At 39.2% G+C, this 14,599-nt stretch overlaps 1 protein-coding gene across 11 annotated transcripts in view; it reads right to left on the reverse strand.

Annotated features, from left to right (window-relative positions):
• The window catches only part of CDC42BPB (CDC42 binding protein kinase beta), an 87,741-nt gene that overhangs the window by 45,571 nt on the left and 27,571 nt on the right, over window positions 1-14,599 (reverse strand). For all 11 annotated transcript variants that reach the window (XR_015804258.1, XM_088166286.1, XM_088166285.1 and 8 more), the window contains exons 2-3: window positions 13,710-13,801; window positions 1,523-1,606 (exon numbers count right to left, since the gene is read on the reverse strand). Coding sequence is in view for 10 of the 11 variants with exons in the window: in XM_088166286.1 (XP_088022412.1) it covers window positions 1,523-1,606; window positions 13,710-13,801 (176 nt within the window). In the remaining variant the exon portion in view is untranslated. The remainder of the gene's footprint in view (window positions 1-1,522; window positions 1,607-13,709; window positions 13,802-14,599) is intronic.

The following is a 14,599-nucleotide window of genomic DNA, read 5'->3' on the forward strand; positions in this document are numbered from 1 at the left end:
CAAAGCGGTCCTGCAGAGAAGACAGTTCCTTTATTGTCCTTTACAGATGGGGAAAATAAGCAGAAAGAAAACTTTTTATGACTGTTACTTTTCCTAAGTTTGTATTGGGAAAACTACTGCTCATTATACATCCTTCATGCCTGCCTGAGAAGATAAGAGTTAATTGCATGATTAAATACAATTTGTAAACAGCTGTTTTCTCTACATGCAAAAGCTGCATCTACTTAGGCCACTTAATGAAATCACTTCAAAAATGCCTGAAGTAAGGCAGCATAGATGTATTTCCATTAGAATTTGGGAAACCCCTGCAAATATTTGTGTTCAAAATAGCTCTATATTGACCAATGAATTAACACAGCTGAAATCTGCATAGAAAGGGCACCAAGTTTCCCTCCTACAGGGAAAGGCTTAATGCAGAACCGCTGATGCAGCACAGCCCAGGGTGTGAAATCTCCTGACAGCTCAAAGGAGAGCCGGGTGGCAGCGGCTGCTGCTGCCTCTAAAGACTGCATGGATGGATGGATGGACAGACTGTGACTAAATCAGGCAAAGGCAGCGGTGAAGAGGGGCTTAACAAGAGGGAGGAGATTTTGTCACAGGAAAAGGCCTGGCACTGACTCACTGAAAGGAAGGGAGGGACTAGGAAGGGCAGGCTGGAGAGAGGAGGTGTCAGGAAAGAACAGAAGAATGGGATAGGGAAGGGTCAGCAAGCTCAGACCTCAGCAAAGCCGCTCCTGCTTGCCCCTTAACAGAACTGCTGCAAGTCCTGATGCACTACATGTCTTTTCTCTTCAAATCTATTGCTCACTTATCTGCTAACTTACATAATATTATGTATGTGCCATAAGGTTTTCCTCTACCATGGAGGAGTATGTATCCTAGAAATACCTATCCTAGAAAGCTGCTTCCCACTGTGTATTCTTAGTATTCTTTTCCTAATGTGTGAAGTGCCCATTCGCCTTTACATTTACACAATTTGTTGTGACAGTGTACACCTCCTTTCGCCAAAAAACCTTCTTAAACACATTTACCCTCTTAACATGTTTTGTTTTACAATCTGAATCTAATTCCAAAATATTTAGTTATAGTTTTACTAGCTATATAAATCCTGTTACAAACTGTAGGATGTAAAGCTCCTTAATGCATGCTTTCTGAATGGAAGAGAAGAAAGACCTTTTTCATAACGTTTTTGTATACAGCTGTGAACGTCATTGTAGCACCAATCTCAGCTTTCATGTAGTCTTTAACTTGCCTTTACTGTAAACAAAAATCTGGCCAATAAATTCAGGGTAAGAACTAGGGCAGACTGTCTGGTAAATGAATACACAGTAATGCTGAGAACAACAGATGCCTGGAAGGGACTGTCAGACTTGATTGCATTAAAACAGCTTAAGGAAAAAAAAAGAGAAAAGAACGAAGCTCCTATGCTCATGAAATAATTCTTCCTAATCTGGAAGAGCTTCAATGTAATCTTCCTAATGTCATTTTAAAAATTCTCTGTGTTAAAAACCGTATTACTTACCTCTGCCCTTTTAAGCATTTCCCATTTATTTAGAATTTTCATTGCATATATGCGCTCTGTACACTTCATTTTAACAACTGCAACCTGAAATAATAAGATACTTTATTTAACAGAAGCATAGTCAGAAAAATACAATATTTAAAGAGATCAATACTCACACAAAAGCATGGTCAGAGAAATAGTTTTCAAACAGCTTAATGTTCACAAATCCATAAAATAAGTTACTAAGGAGTCATCAGTGATCAGCTGACACATTGATAAACTGCAGTCTGAGTCTTTGCTCCTTCTGTATTCCTCCAATACTACTCCTATGTGCTTGATGCACCATGTGTGGCCAAGAGCTCATGATGAAGTACATGGGGGATGATACAGGAGGAGCATGAAGCTTTTCATATGAAGATGTGTAGTAAAGCTGTATTGTTTCCCAAGAACAAGTGGGGCTTGTAGTCATGCCTGCAGCCAATGGGGCAACATTTAAAAGGGCAGCTCGAGAAAACAAGAAAGGTTTGCTGTCAATAGAAATACACTACATTTGACTAATTCGTTTTCACATTTCAGGTCTCAGAAACTTGAAAGATATTTGCAAATTAGCATGCTTTTGTGTACCGTATACAGATATTTTAAAAAGAAAAAAAATATTCATTTATTTATTCACCATTTTGCTTACAGCGTTTTACTATGCATCCTGTGTATTAGACTCGCTTACACTTATCTTTTATGAACAGTAGCGCTGCACACAGCTGTAAGTGGAAGAAAAAAAACAAGAATAAAAAAACTCCAAGGCTTAGGAATGCAAGGACTTTATTTTGACCAAGACTTGTGTTTTCAAAGACCAAAACTAATTCTTCTTGTGGTAATGCCATCATTTCCACAAAGTTCTTCCAGTTGGCAAAAGAAAAACAGGCATCATGACTAATACAGCAACATTTTCACAGGACTATACATGGACCGCTTGAATATTTCTACTGCTATTTCTACTGCTTCTCAGCTCATCTCTATTTTCAGAAGCAGAAAACCAACCAGCTTTCATTGCTTCCAACAGAACTCTGAATAGCCTGTGAAAAGGAATGACATCACCTCGCCTCTTCTGTTGCTTAAGAACTTATCTAGAAAGGATTCAACTACAGCAGCCTTAAGAAGCTGCTGACTGTAAGAAAAGGTTGGAATAGTGCATCAAGCAGAGCAACACTATAAAAAGTCTTAAGGCTTGAGCAGGGAAGAGGGAAATGTAGTATCACCCTGCACCTTACCAGTAAATTAAGTGAGGGGCAGAGAAAGCACCGCTTCTCCAGTAACACAAAACCAGGATATTCACATTTACACAGACATCTCACCCTGCAGGGTACCTAGCTCAACCCTCCAGCCCTGAGAGAGTGAAGCTCCACTCACCAGGTCATGAAGTGGGTGATAGCACATTGTATACAACTGCACAGTCATGTAACAGACACACAGGTACCACTTCAGCAAAGACATGGGAATCTGGCCCTGGACACAGCTGGGAAAGGCACAGCACTAAGCAGCAGCCTTTAAGTGAAGCAGAATATCCAGAGCTACATTACAACCCCAGTGTCTCCTGGCTTACAAACACCTCCCACAGACACTGCTCATGCTGCAGGGGAAGGATGAGCAAGACAAGAAAGTCTCAACCAAACACACGAGGTTCCTTGGCACATATGAAGCTGTTCAACTGACCTTCAGTATTTGCCTTAAATGTAAAAAGCCTTGTTCCTCTCATCACAATTAAAAGTCATTGTAAAAACCTCTCTCCATACACTTAATTGGGTCATTACCCTGATCCAGCTGAAGGCACACTCTAAGTCAAACAGCACATTAAAAGCTTTTGAGAAACTGCAAGATGCTGACATTACCCACTACACTTTTTAAACTGTTCCAGACAGAACATGGTGACTCAGGAAATGCCCACACCTCTAGTGCAGGGACAGGGCCAGAGCAGCACCGAGGTTACCTGCTGCAGAGGAGTGGTTACCTACTGCAGAGGAATGAACCAATGCTCTGGGGCAGATGAAATTTGCAAGTGTAGCTCTGTGAGCCCCAGTGTAGCAATATTCAATTTTCATAACACCACAACACTAGAACTGCTCAGCCATTTAAGTACAGATGCAGTGCACAAATCAGAACCCAGACAGGCATCTAGTGCACTTCATCCACGGCCATCACTGTCCAAAATCATTGCAGGGTAGCACAAGTTTGGAGCGTGCTCAGCTGCTGTGGAGCAATGGAAGCCTGGCATCATGGAGGGCAGGCACAGCTGAGGAGCTGTGCAAATGTTAGAACAATGTGGCAAATGAAACAGGCCTGGAATAAGAATAAAGGAAAAGAAGAAAACATGCCAAATCTGTAGGACTTATTTAGCAATTCCCCAGTCACTAACTATATTAGTGCTATTTATTTTCCACTAAAAAGACAGCTTTAAAAAGACCCTTTTAAACTTTCTGGAGGAAGATAATTGTCTACTGTGGAAGAAAAAGTATAGCTCATAAAAAGAAAGCTGACTCATATTTTCACATTAAGTGGTTATCAAGTTATGGCACCAGTAAACACACTGCTGCTTTAGTTGTAAGGGTGACAGTGGAACAGCTTCTCATGTCAGCAGAAAAATTCATTGAACCACACAGCAAATTAGGTAATTCTCTATGAATTTTATCTCTGGAAAGAAATCTTAGGGCTGCTGAAGATACCTAACAGAACTGACAGAATTTTTACCTGACTAGACCTGACTCCCCAGCCAATTCAAATAATTAGAATTTTTTTTAAAGAAAACAAACAGAAAAGCAAAACCCAAACTTCACTGATATCTGAACCGAAACAGGGAAGCACAAATATAATTATGCCTCAATAAACTCAGTGCTGTTATAAGGCAGAATACTGTTACAATATTGGAAAAGATCCTCTCTTCCATAAAATACCTCAGCGTTTCCTTGAGTTACCTTTCTTTTACTTTCTTCATCAGGTGGCAGCATTTCTAAGCTTACTTTTGTTGTATAATGCTTTGTCTCCTACTGAGACATTGCAGTGGAGTTGTTTTTTCTTACTTTTATATTAATTCTTCCTTCTCTGGCATACCTCAAAATCATTTACAATAACCACACTGACCACTTTGCAAGATCGAACAGAGGCCTCTTATACAGCAGTTGTGCTAACCATGCAAGATGTCTGGTTTTAAATATGATGGTTTTTATCCTACATACCGATCCACCACATCTACAAACATACGGAAAAAAACATTCAGATAGTGTTCAGAGGCATTCCAAAGGACATAGATTTGTACACTGCTACAAATGCCTGCTTTAAGAACAAAAAGCATTGTTTCTATCTTCAGAGTTTAAAAGTCTACTGGCTGAACAAATGTTCATGTTATGCACAGACTACGATCTAGTATTGTTGCTCACTCTCCATTTCCAAGCCTAACTGTATTAGAAGTTAAAAAAAAAAAAAGAAGCATGCTAAGGGTAATGAAAGGAAAAAAATATACAAGCAGAGGTACGATAAAACAGCTTCTCAAGAAGATTTAATAACCTGAAATATTCCAGGCCTAGAAGAGGTAACAGCCATGACAGACACAGGAAACCATGAATGTCATGGAGAGGATGCACAGAGAACAATAATTTGCCATTTCTCATAACACAGACACTGAAAAGCATCAAATTTGAAAAAAAAAAAAAAGGTAACAAGATTAAGGAAGTATTATTGTCATACAGAAGTTCTGGAACTCAGCCACAGGCTGCTATGGCCACCTAAGTATTCAGAAAGTATTTAAATACAAACATACTTGAGTAACACACATTGCAATGTGGGCCTCAGTGACTACTGACCACTGAGTGAGAGGGGTGGGCTGGGGAGTCCCTGAACCCTCAGCCACTGGAAACTGCAAGGATTCAGCTCTGCTGCTCTTGGATTTTCTTCCTACACCTGTCTACCTGGCCAAAGGGGTGGGACATGGGCTACAATCCACACACCTTTGGCCCACAACTACCACATTTAATACCTGTGTCAAACTAAGGAAATGAAAACTTACTCTCAATTTGCATCTCATAATGCCAGGTTGGAATGCAGAATCAGGGGGGCCAAATGCTCAACAATCAGAGTAGACTGGCAGATATTTAAGTGATTCTGTTTTAAGTCTTAAAAATGTGACAAGAAAAAATTGCAGATGCAAGGCTTCCCCCACCACTGCAACCTTCCTTCCAGTCTGTATGGATTGATTACCATCTGATTTGATTAGCATCACTATGACTTGTCATGCTCAAGACTGAGGCAACAGGAAAACTGCAATAAAGCTCAAGTATGTTTCCTCAAGGATTTCAGAAAGCCTAATGAATCCTAGTGCCTACGCTTCAACCAACTTTAGACATATTTATGTCAAAAAACTGTATGACAAGCAGGGCTAAAGCATAACTGAGATCCATCTATGATAACTCCAAGCCATAACACCGTATCAGATTTGTATTGCTTCTGCCATCTATTTCCTTGCCATATTTTGTGTCTCAGAGCTCTGCTTCACTTGTAGTGCAATAAAATAAAGAACCAATATAGCTAAAGGAGACTTTAGCAAGAGTTAGTATTTTGCTTCTTGAATTGTTTTAAAGGAGTATTTTGCTATGTTTTGATCTTCAAAACCCACTCAAGACTGACATTTAGGGCTGCACTGTGCAAAGCCATCCCAGGTCAAGTTCCACCTTTCCCACTGTTCCAATGAAATCTACAGGGTGCGAATCTGAGCCAAATCATCCTCTACAGACATGACAGAACTTCCCACCACTGTACTTTGCCCTTTGAGTGACATGATAGCATTAGTAAGCAGCATCCACTTACAAATTTTCTTTTATGTAAATAGTAGGTATGGTGCAATGAAGTGCAGAAATAATTTAAATATAAAACTGGCTTTCCAGAAAACAATTAAGACAGCTAACAAATACTTCTTAAAAATCATGCTGGCATTAAATTCAAAGCAAAGACAAAAAAAACTCACTAGGGCACTATTCCTGCTCATGGCACCTGAAACTTTCAGGTAAAACTTATCTTTAAGGACTGCACTTACAGGAATAAGGTGAAACTCGACTGCAAAATGTTCTCAGCCTAAAAGAAGAGGAACACAGACATACAGGTGATAATACTTGTGCAAACAGCTCATAGTGGCAGGTAGTTAAGAAAAAAGGCAAACTGAGTCTGGAATTCACAGGCAGATACACACCACTGAGGATGGGTAAACATTACTGCCTTGCAATACAAACTCACTGGAAACTCCACACACAGCCACACCTCAGAAAAATAAATTTCATCTGGAGCAGGTGTGAAAGAGGACGATTGAGGTGATTAAGAAACTGAAGAGCCTCTCATGCTACTGTGGGAATAAAAAAAGGCTTACTTGCTAACAGAATTTTTTTTAAAGTGTACATTATTGTTATTTTTAAGTTATTATTCAGAGTGGATGGGGTTCTGACCAATCTGGTCTAGTAAAGATGTCCCTGGCCCATGGCAGAGGGGCTGGAACGAGATGTTCTTTAAAGCCCTTTCAACCAAAACCATTCTATGACTCTATCTAAAAATAAAATTGGAAGGAAGGGCATCAATAAAAGTGGATGATAAAAGATCTCCTTAGTCTAACGGACAATAAAATTACACGGATAAAACAGTGTAAAATACCATGAATTAACCTTTGACGGGAACTTGGAAAGGCTTTAGACATTTGAGGAGAGATTTTAGTCAAGCCTTTCAGCTGAGAGAAGAGACAAAATGTCACTTCAGATGTAAACAACATACCCATAATGTCTTATTAGCAGATTTATAATTGAATATTACATTCATTTCCTTTGGTTAAAACTTGTTTATGCCACATTTACTCTACTATTTCTGTCTCATGCTATTGATACCTTGCACACCAGCTACTGCAAAAACACTCCAGGAACTACTTTATCCTCCTGACACTTTCAGATAGGAAAAAGTCTTTGATATAGAGCTCATTAGTTGATAGTTTTAATACTGCACCTTTGAGGAAAAACTGGTCTGGGCTGCTCTATCAGTTTTTTAATGTCTTTTTTTACATATAAATTTAAAAACCAGAGTGTCTTTTGATAGAGTTCATATGCCATGGTGCAGATTTCCAAAGCAAAATCAGGTTTTTTGAGCATACAGTGTATATCTTCATGTTGTGGAAATAAGAAATCCCTTACAAGTACCAGCCAGAAAAATTCTGCAGAAGAAGAATAAAGGCTCCAAATAGCACCTAAGCTGTTCCTCAGGACCGGGAGGGTTTGCAGAGACAAATGTCTGCTCTCACAGCAGCACCACAATGAACTGTGTGTGTCTCTCTGGCTCCTTGCAACCTGCCTGTCTCCATAGTTACTTGGTGCTGCCACACAAACACACATGGAGCTGGGGAGGACTGAGATAGCAACCAGCTCTTTTGAAGCATTTTCAAAACAAAGCAGCTTCTTTCTTCATCCATTTCCACAGTAGAAAATAGCTTGCTTTGATTTTTTTAATTTTCTTTTTTCATGAAGAGTATATTAAAGAAAAGCAGAGCTAATTAAATACTTCTTTTGCATCGTATTCTGAATGCTTTGACTCTTTGAATAGTTGAATGAAAAGTGTCATATGTGGTGTGCAATACTTTGGAATTCTGTTAATCTACAATGCAGGAAGGTACAGTCCCTGCTGGGCACCTAACGGCAACCACCAAAGTTTCTGAATAGGAGAGACAGCCTTAATTGCAGTCCATAGGCTCCCTGTGCCCCGGGTTAATTTCTAGAAGTACATCAAAACACTGAACTCAGTACCCTGCAGCTGTGACTACAAGGTGGAGAGGGCACAAAGAGCTCTGCCTCTCGCTGCCAAGCATGACTGACCGCGGGAAGCTTTGGTTTTTCATATTCACTTCTGACTCTCACTGCAACCTCAGCTACTACCTCTCTCATTAGAAACCACATCAGTGATCAGAACATGTGGTACACAGGGGATCAGTACTAATTCTCTCTCAGCCATTATTTTCTTCTGGAAACACATTTTTCTGTCTGTTGATCCCAGCTGAGACTCTGGCTAAGCATCCCAAGTTGAGGTGACGTATTATTACTGAACAGATCAAGTCTGTACACAACAGCATTTACATGAAAAGGTATTTCTAATCCATCCAGAGCAGTAATACTTAGGTGGGGCATATTAAGAGTTTAAGTTATTTTTGTGCTAAGCAAGACCAAGCAGTTCCACCCTTCTGCTGGAATCACAGTAAGCATTGCTCATTCAAGAAATCCTTGCTAACAAACAAGGGAAGGAAGACAATTGTTTCAGTCCCACGCTGCCAGATTTCCAGGAGGTGTCAGCCACGTTATACAATCCAAGCTCTCAAAAAAGGTACACTTTGAGGCATTCTTCCTTCTACAACTGCTCTTTGATTGGAATGGGTTTATCCACAGCAGTGTGCCTAGATGGTCTTTTACACAAAAATGAGGACATGTGACCTTAAAAACATACAAACACATTACTGAGGGCATATAAACCTTGCAAAGAAGCACATTCAAGTGTTTAGAGCCACAGTCCCCATATACGGTGTCCTCTTCCTATCCCTCTCACCCTGCTGTAAGCACAACTGCTCCCAATTCCTTTGGCACCCACATGCAAACACCAAGCACACAGAAAGCACTTCTCAGGCTGGCCTGAGTTTCCCAGGTAAGCACAATCCCATCACGCACAGGTTCTCAGGACATCATTTCATTTCAAGTAACGGTCCACGGTATTTCTAGATGAAAGGAATAATCAGGCACAGGCAAACTTCAAACCACAGGTGGATTGCTTTTTTGATTTCTTTGTTGTTTTGGTGTGGTTTTCTAAAGGTTGAAAATATGAAAGAGTTTTGCATTCTATGCTGACATTCCTTAAATCTCCTAAAGACTGTATTTTCATTTCTGTGTAGTCTGCAAAACTGATTATCACTCTTGTGTAGTTTGTGTGTTTTCTGTGCAGTTCACAAAAAATGTCACGCTACATAAAATACTCTTTCTTGTCTACAAACACAGACTTCTACAGTCATTTTATTCATAGAAACCAAAATTAAGATAACAGAAAACCATTTTACTTCTGACTTTATTTCAGGGGGCTTTTCACTTATTATTACTTTTATTCCTTGTGGAGGTTGTCCCTCTGTACATGAGCTACCTGCCTGTATGACCCAGAAAATGAAAAACTGAAAGTAACACAGAAGCACTCATGAGAATGTTCCACCCAGCTGGGTATACATCCAGGAGAACACAGCCCAGGAGATGAGGAAGAACCGTGAGTAGATTATCCTCCTTGTAGCATTTCAAACTATTAACTATTCTAAGTGTCACACATTGAAATAATATTTCAATCTTTTCTTCCTAACTATGAAAGTTCTGAAAAAAATAAATTATGTTCTCAAGCCAGTGACTTCCTGAGTCAGAGCCTTACAGCTTCCCTTATGTGAAAGAAGTCCAAGTGGCTACAGAGGAAATCTCTAGGCTCTAAGCTAGGCTGTTTCTCTCCTAGCATAATAATGAGAATGTAAGAAACATTTTTCCTCTTGCTTTCTCAGATATGCCAGGCTGCAAGAACTTTCATTCAGGTGGTTTTGCATTGGGTTTTGTTCTCATATTGCTGGAAAAAGTGTAAAGAACTAAGTTGAGCTCTGCAAAGGTGGGAGGGAGGGAGGAAAAGGGAGGAAGGGAGAAAGGGAGAAAGAAAGAGAGAAAGAAAGAGAGAGAGAGAGAAAGAGAAAGAGAGAGAAAGAGAGAAAAAGAGAAAGAGAGAAAGAGAGAAAGAGAGAAAGAGAGAAAGAGAGAAAGAGAGAAAGAGAGAAAGAGAGAAAGAGAGAAAGAGAGAAAGAGAGAAAGAGAGAAAGAGAGAAAGAGAGAAAGAGAGAAAGAGAGAAAGAGAGAAAGAGAGAAAGAGAGAAAGAGAGAAAGAGAGAAAGAGAGAAAGAGAGAAAGAAAGAAAGAAAGAAAGAAAGAAAGAAAGAAAGAAAGAAAGAAAGAAAGAAAGAAAGAAAGAAAGAAAGAAAGAAAGAAAGAAAGAAAGAAAGAAAGAAAGAAAGAAAGAAAGAAAGAAAGAAAGAAAGACATACCAGTACAGATGTGTTCTGGTGATTATATCAATCTGCCTTAGATACTGATTTTGCAGTTGTGTTCACAGGGATAAGCTCACATGTGCTCTCAATCCTCTCTTTGGTCAAATACCACATTTCTTTACTTGGCTTACATGTTTTCTGGCAAAAATTGACTACTGATCCTGACTAATAACTAATATCATGCTTTTATTTTGTTTAAACTCTATTTCTTCAAAGCTACTGATTTATGCAAAAGTTCTTTGGGAAGAATAAAGCCTCTGGCATTCTCCAAAAAGCCAAATAAGCTAAACTGAGAAGAATGGAATGTAATTTTCATCCTTTTTGAAGTCTACCTTGTTTAGCTGTTCAGTATATAAATTAAATGACTTCATTCTAACAGGAATATGCTTAATTTAATTCTGAATAATTTATTTATACATTTAAACAAATATTTTATAGGTATTCGTAAAATGTATTTTTAGCACATAAAGCCCATAAAATAATTTCCAACATAGTTCCCATGTATGTATGGAAAAATTACTCAAAGTTCCTCCATTCAGTTTTCTCAAGTGTTGATTTATACCAGTCAGATGCCACCAGCTCCTTTCAAGAAACTATATTTAATTTTCTTATTATGGAATGTCAACCTTTACATAATTACTGTTCTATAATACCTTTAAAATCTAGAAGTTATAGCAGTGGGGTATACACAAGGGTCAAAGGATTCTTTCATAAGCACAAAATATTCTGTGGCAAGAGGGATTAAAGTATAATGAACTTAAAATCTATCATTACTGTATAATTTAAACTGATCAAAAATTTCAAGCTGCTGCAACTATAAACTAAAACTTTTCTAGATAAGAGATGAACAAGATGTGATATTGACAGGTAACTGACACCACTGACTCTGTGAGCACTCACAGCTCTAACAGAAGGATGAAATTTAGATCCTTTCTCTTTTTACTTCTGTGAAATTTCATTTCCACTGAGGGGGATGGGATGTGTGAATTCCTTTCGTAAAGTTCCATGCTTTTCCAAATGAAAGAGTATGAAACACATTGTTGATTCTGGCACTCCAAACATTATTAACACAAGTTTCCACCCAGAATTTTTATCTTTTATACACCTTAAGACTTTGATCCAAAGCTAAGAAAGGTCATCCTAAACTCCCTAACAAATATAAACGGAAATCTCTTGAAATGCATATAAATATTTCATCTGCTGTTGTGCTGAGATCTCCAGCTGGTCAATTCCTTAAGTAGAGAAGAGCATCTTTTGAAAAAGAACAGAACAAGTACTATGGAAAACAGGCCTTCCTTGAATATGATACTGTGGGAAGGCATTCCCAACACTGACTCCATCTGCAAGTCACTATGAAGGGCTCCCATTCTTGATAGCTAAAGCAATCACAAGTCTAGTTCTGAAAAGATCCAGAAACCTTTTTTAATCCTGCCAAAAGACGAACTGCCAAAATGCTAATCTAAAATTCTTTAGATATCAGTGGTCACAGCCACTACAGCAAGTCATTTGGCACAGCAAGAGCAGAACAACATCAAAGTACCCTGTGCTGAGCCTTCCCATCTATACTGTATGCAGCTCAGGAATTTTGTTTCAGACTGTATCTAGCCTGATTTCCTGGACCAAACATGCTTTGAAGCTGTTAGGAGAGTCAAACCCAGTGATTGATTCTTATGCACTCCTTGGATCCAAAAGGCCATTTGGTGCACACCTGGAATGGAGGTTTTGGTTAGTTTCCTCCAGGAGAAACCCAGCTCATGGAGAGTAAAATCCTTATGCAGCAGGTGAAGGCATTGTCTTCAAAACTGTGCCACTGCTTTGAACCAAAACCCTAACACAGAGGCAGACAGTTACCTACTACTGTCTTCATTCTTTAGGCCTTTTATCGACTTATAAACCTCTCTCTCAGTCCTCCCTTAGACTAACCAATACTTTTCCAATTATTGCTTTTTCCTGACAAACTTTTTATAGTAACTTTTTTTCTCTAAAAGTCATGCATTCAAATGAAATAAGTGATTTTTATGCTGTATATCCCATATTCAAACCCTACATGAAAGAGTTTGAGGTGTCCAGAGCACACCACACTTGAAGGAATGCCTGGCATGGCAGAGTCCTGCTCTCTGTGGAGACAACAGGACATGGGGATCAGGAAGCTTATCCTCAGCCACTGGCAGCAAAAGCTGCAGCCCAGTGCTAATGGGCTGAAGTGAGCCACTAATGACAGTCTCTGTGTTTCACTTTAGAGTGGCACTACTTCAAAGAAGTTTCCTGAAAGAAATACAAGGGGTTTTTAACTTCTAGAAATTCTCTAGTTAATAACCTCTTTTACTGACATTTATGACTTTAGTTACCTGTTCTTAAATGCTGAAAAGGTTGTCTTTGAGGTTCTCCAGAAGTCTCAGGTATCCTATGCCTGCTACCCATGAATGCTTTTGCCAGTGGCAAACCCTACCAGGCTTGTGTGATTGATGAGATTTTCATCAAACATGTTCAGAAGCAAAGCTTCAGTCCAGGGTCCTGGGACTGGCGAGTCCTCAAAACACAAGGCGTTCCTATCATCCCAGCATGACTCAACTTGCTGTCCAAAAAACAGATCCAGCAGCCTTTGATCTTCAAAGATGACAGGGAACAGCCTTTGAGGCAGCCAAATGCGTCTTTCTGCATTACCAGATTGCTACAGAGACAGGCAGATGGGTGGAGCAGCCTCCACACTCCTACCATAGAAGCAGCCCAGCTCTGTGTTAAATTAGAGGAGCACCGAGCAGTACATATGGCAAGTGGGAGAAGAGATCCCAAATTCAGCTGTGCAGCTGCTAGGTGGGACCACCCCATTCATACACACACACAAGAGACACTTGTTTGGCTACAGCAAAGTTAGAAAGCCAGTCACACAAATGGCACACCTAGACACGGAATAACCTGCTTCCAAGGGACCTTGCATTAGGTACTTAGCTATAGCCCACATTTTAGCAGCATTTTAGGAAGCATTTTAGCACATCTGTGTGAACCTTTTGTCCTCAGGTTAACTGTAACAAGAAATCAGATGCACAAACGATGGAAGTTTTATTACAACAGAAAGTAAAAATCTCTTACCTCTCCAAATGCACCTCTTCCGATCACTTTTATAATTTCAAAGTCATCTCGATGGAGTTGCATTTCCTTTACCAATTTTGTAAATGGTTTTGCTGTTTAATAAAAAAATAAAAAAAGAGAGAATTAAATTATAAAGAGAAGCCAGCTCAAACTTTAGGTTAAAAGTACTCATTGCATACCCATAGCAATAGCAGATTTTCAACAATTAAAACTACAGAGGGAAAAAAGCTAATTATAGTATTTAATTAACAATTAATATTTTTAGAAGTTCACTCACATTAATGGTTCTGCCTTGCTGCTAGTAAGAACATAGAGCAAAGTGGTCTTTCAGAAGGATTTCCTCCCTTTCTTTAGGGTTTTGTGAATCAGTGAAGGACCATGTGAAAGGGAGAGTTCATTCATTACTGGTAAACCCAATGGACAATCTGTCCTACCCTGCAGGCACTAGATTAATTCTCTTCTTAAGTGGAGTGCAGTTTTAATTTTTAGTATTTCAGCTAGTACCAGCTAAAGCTTTAACAACCCAATCTCAAGAGATGGCTGTCTCTACTCAACAGCAGCAAAACCATTTCCCACAAGATCTGTGGCTAATTTAAGGTTTGAACTGTCTTTTCTGCTAAGCAATATTCACCAGATCTCAAGCACCAAGTACTGAAGGACTGCAGTCTAAAAAGATGCCAGCAATTAACTAACTTACACTTATTTTGTTCTGGTGGTCCCACTTTCTCAAAATATTTGGTGGATAAATTCCGCTATACCTGCAGATCCATCAGTTTTTTCCCCTCCAGATCCCATTCATTATACTTTCTTTATTTCTAGCATATCACAGCATGTGGATCACTATTTGGATAGACTGGTTGTTACAAGTCGCTACTCTGAAGACCAGATCA

This window comes from Sturnus vulgaris, chromosome 6 (genome assembly GCF_052056855.1).
Source record: "Sturnus vulgaris isolate bStuVul1 chromosome 6, bStuVul1.hap1, whole genome shotgun sequence".
In the NCBI taxonomy this organism is placed as follows: Eukaryota; Metazoa; Chordata; class Aves; order Passeriformes; family Sturnidae; genus Sturnus; species Sturnus vulgaris.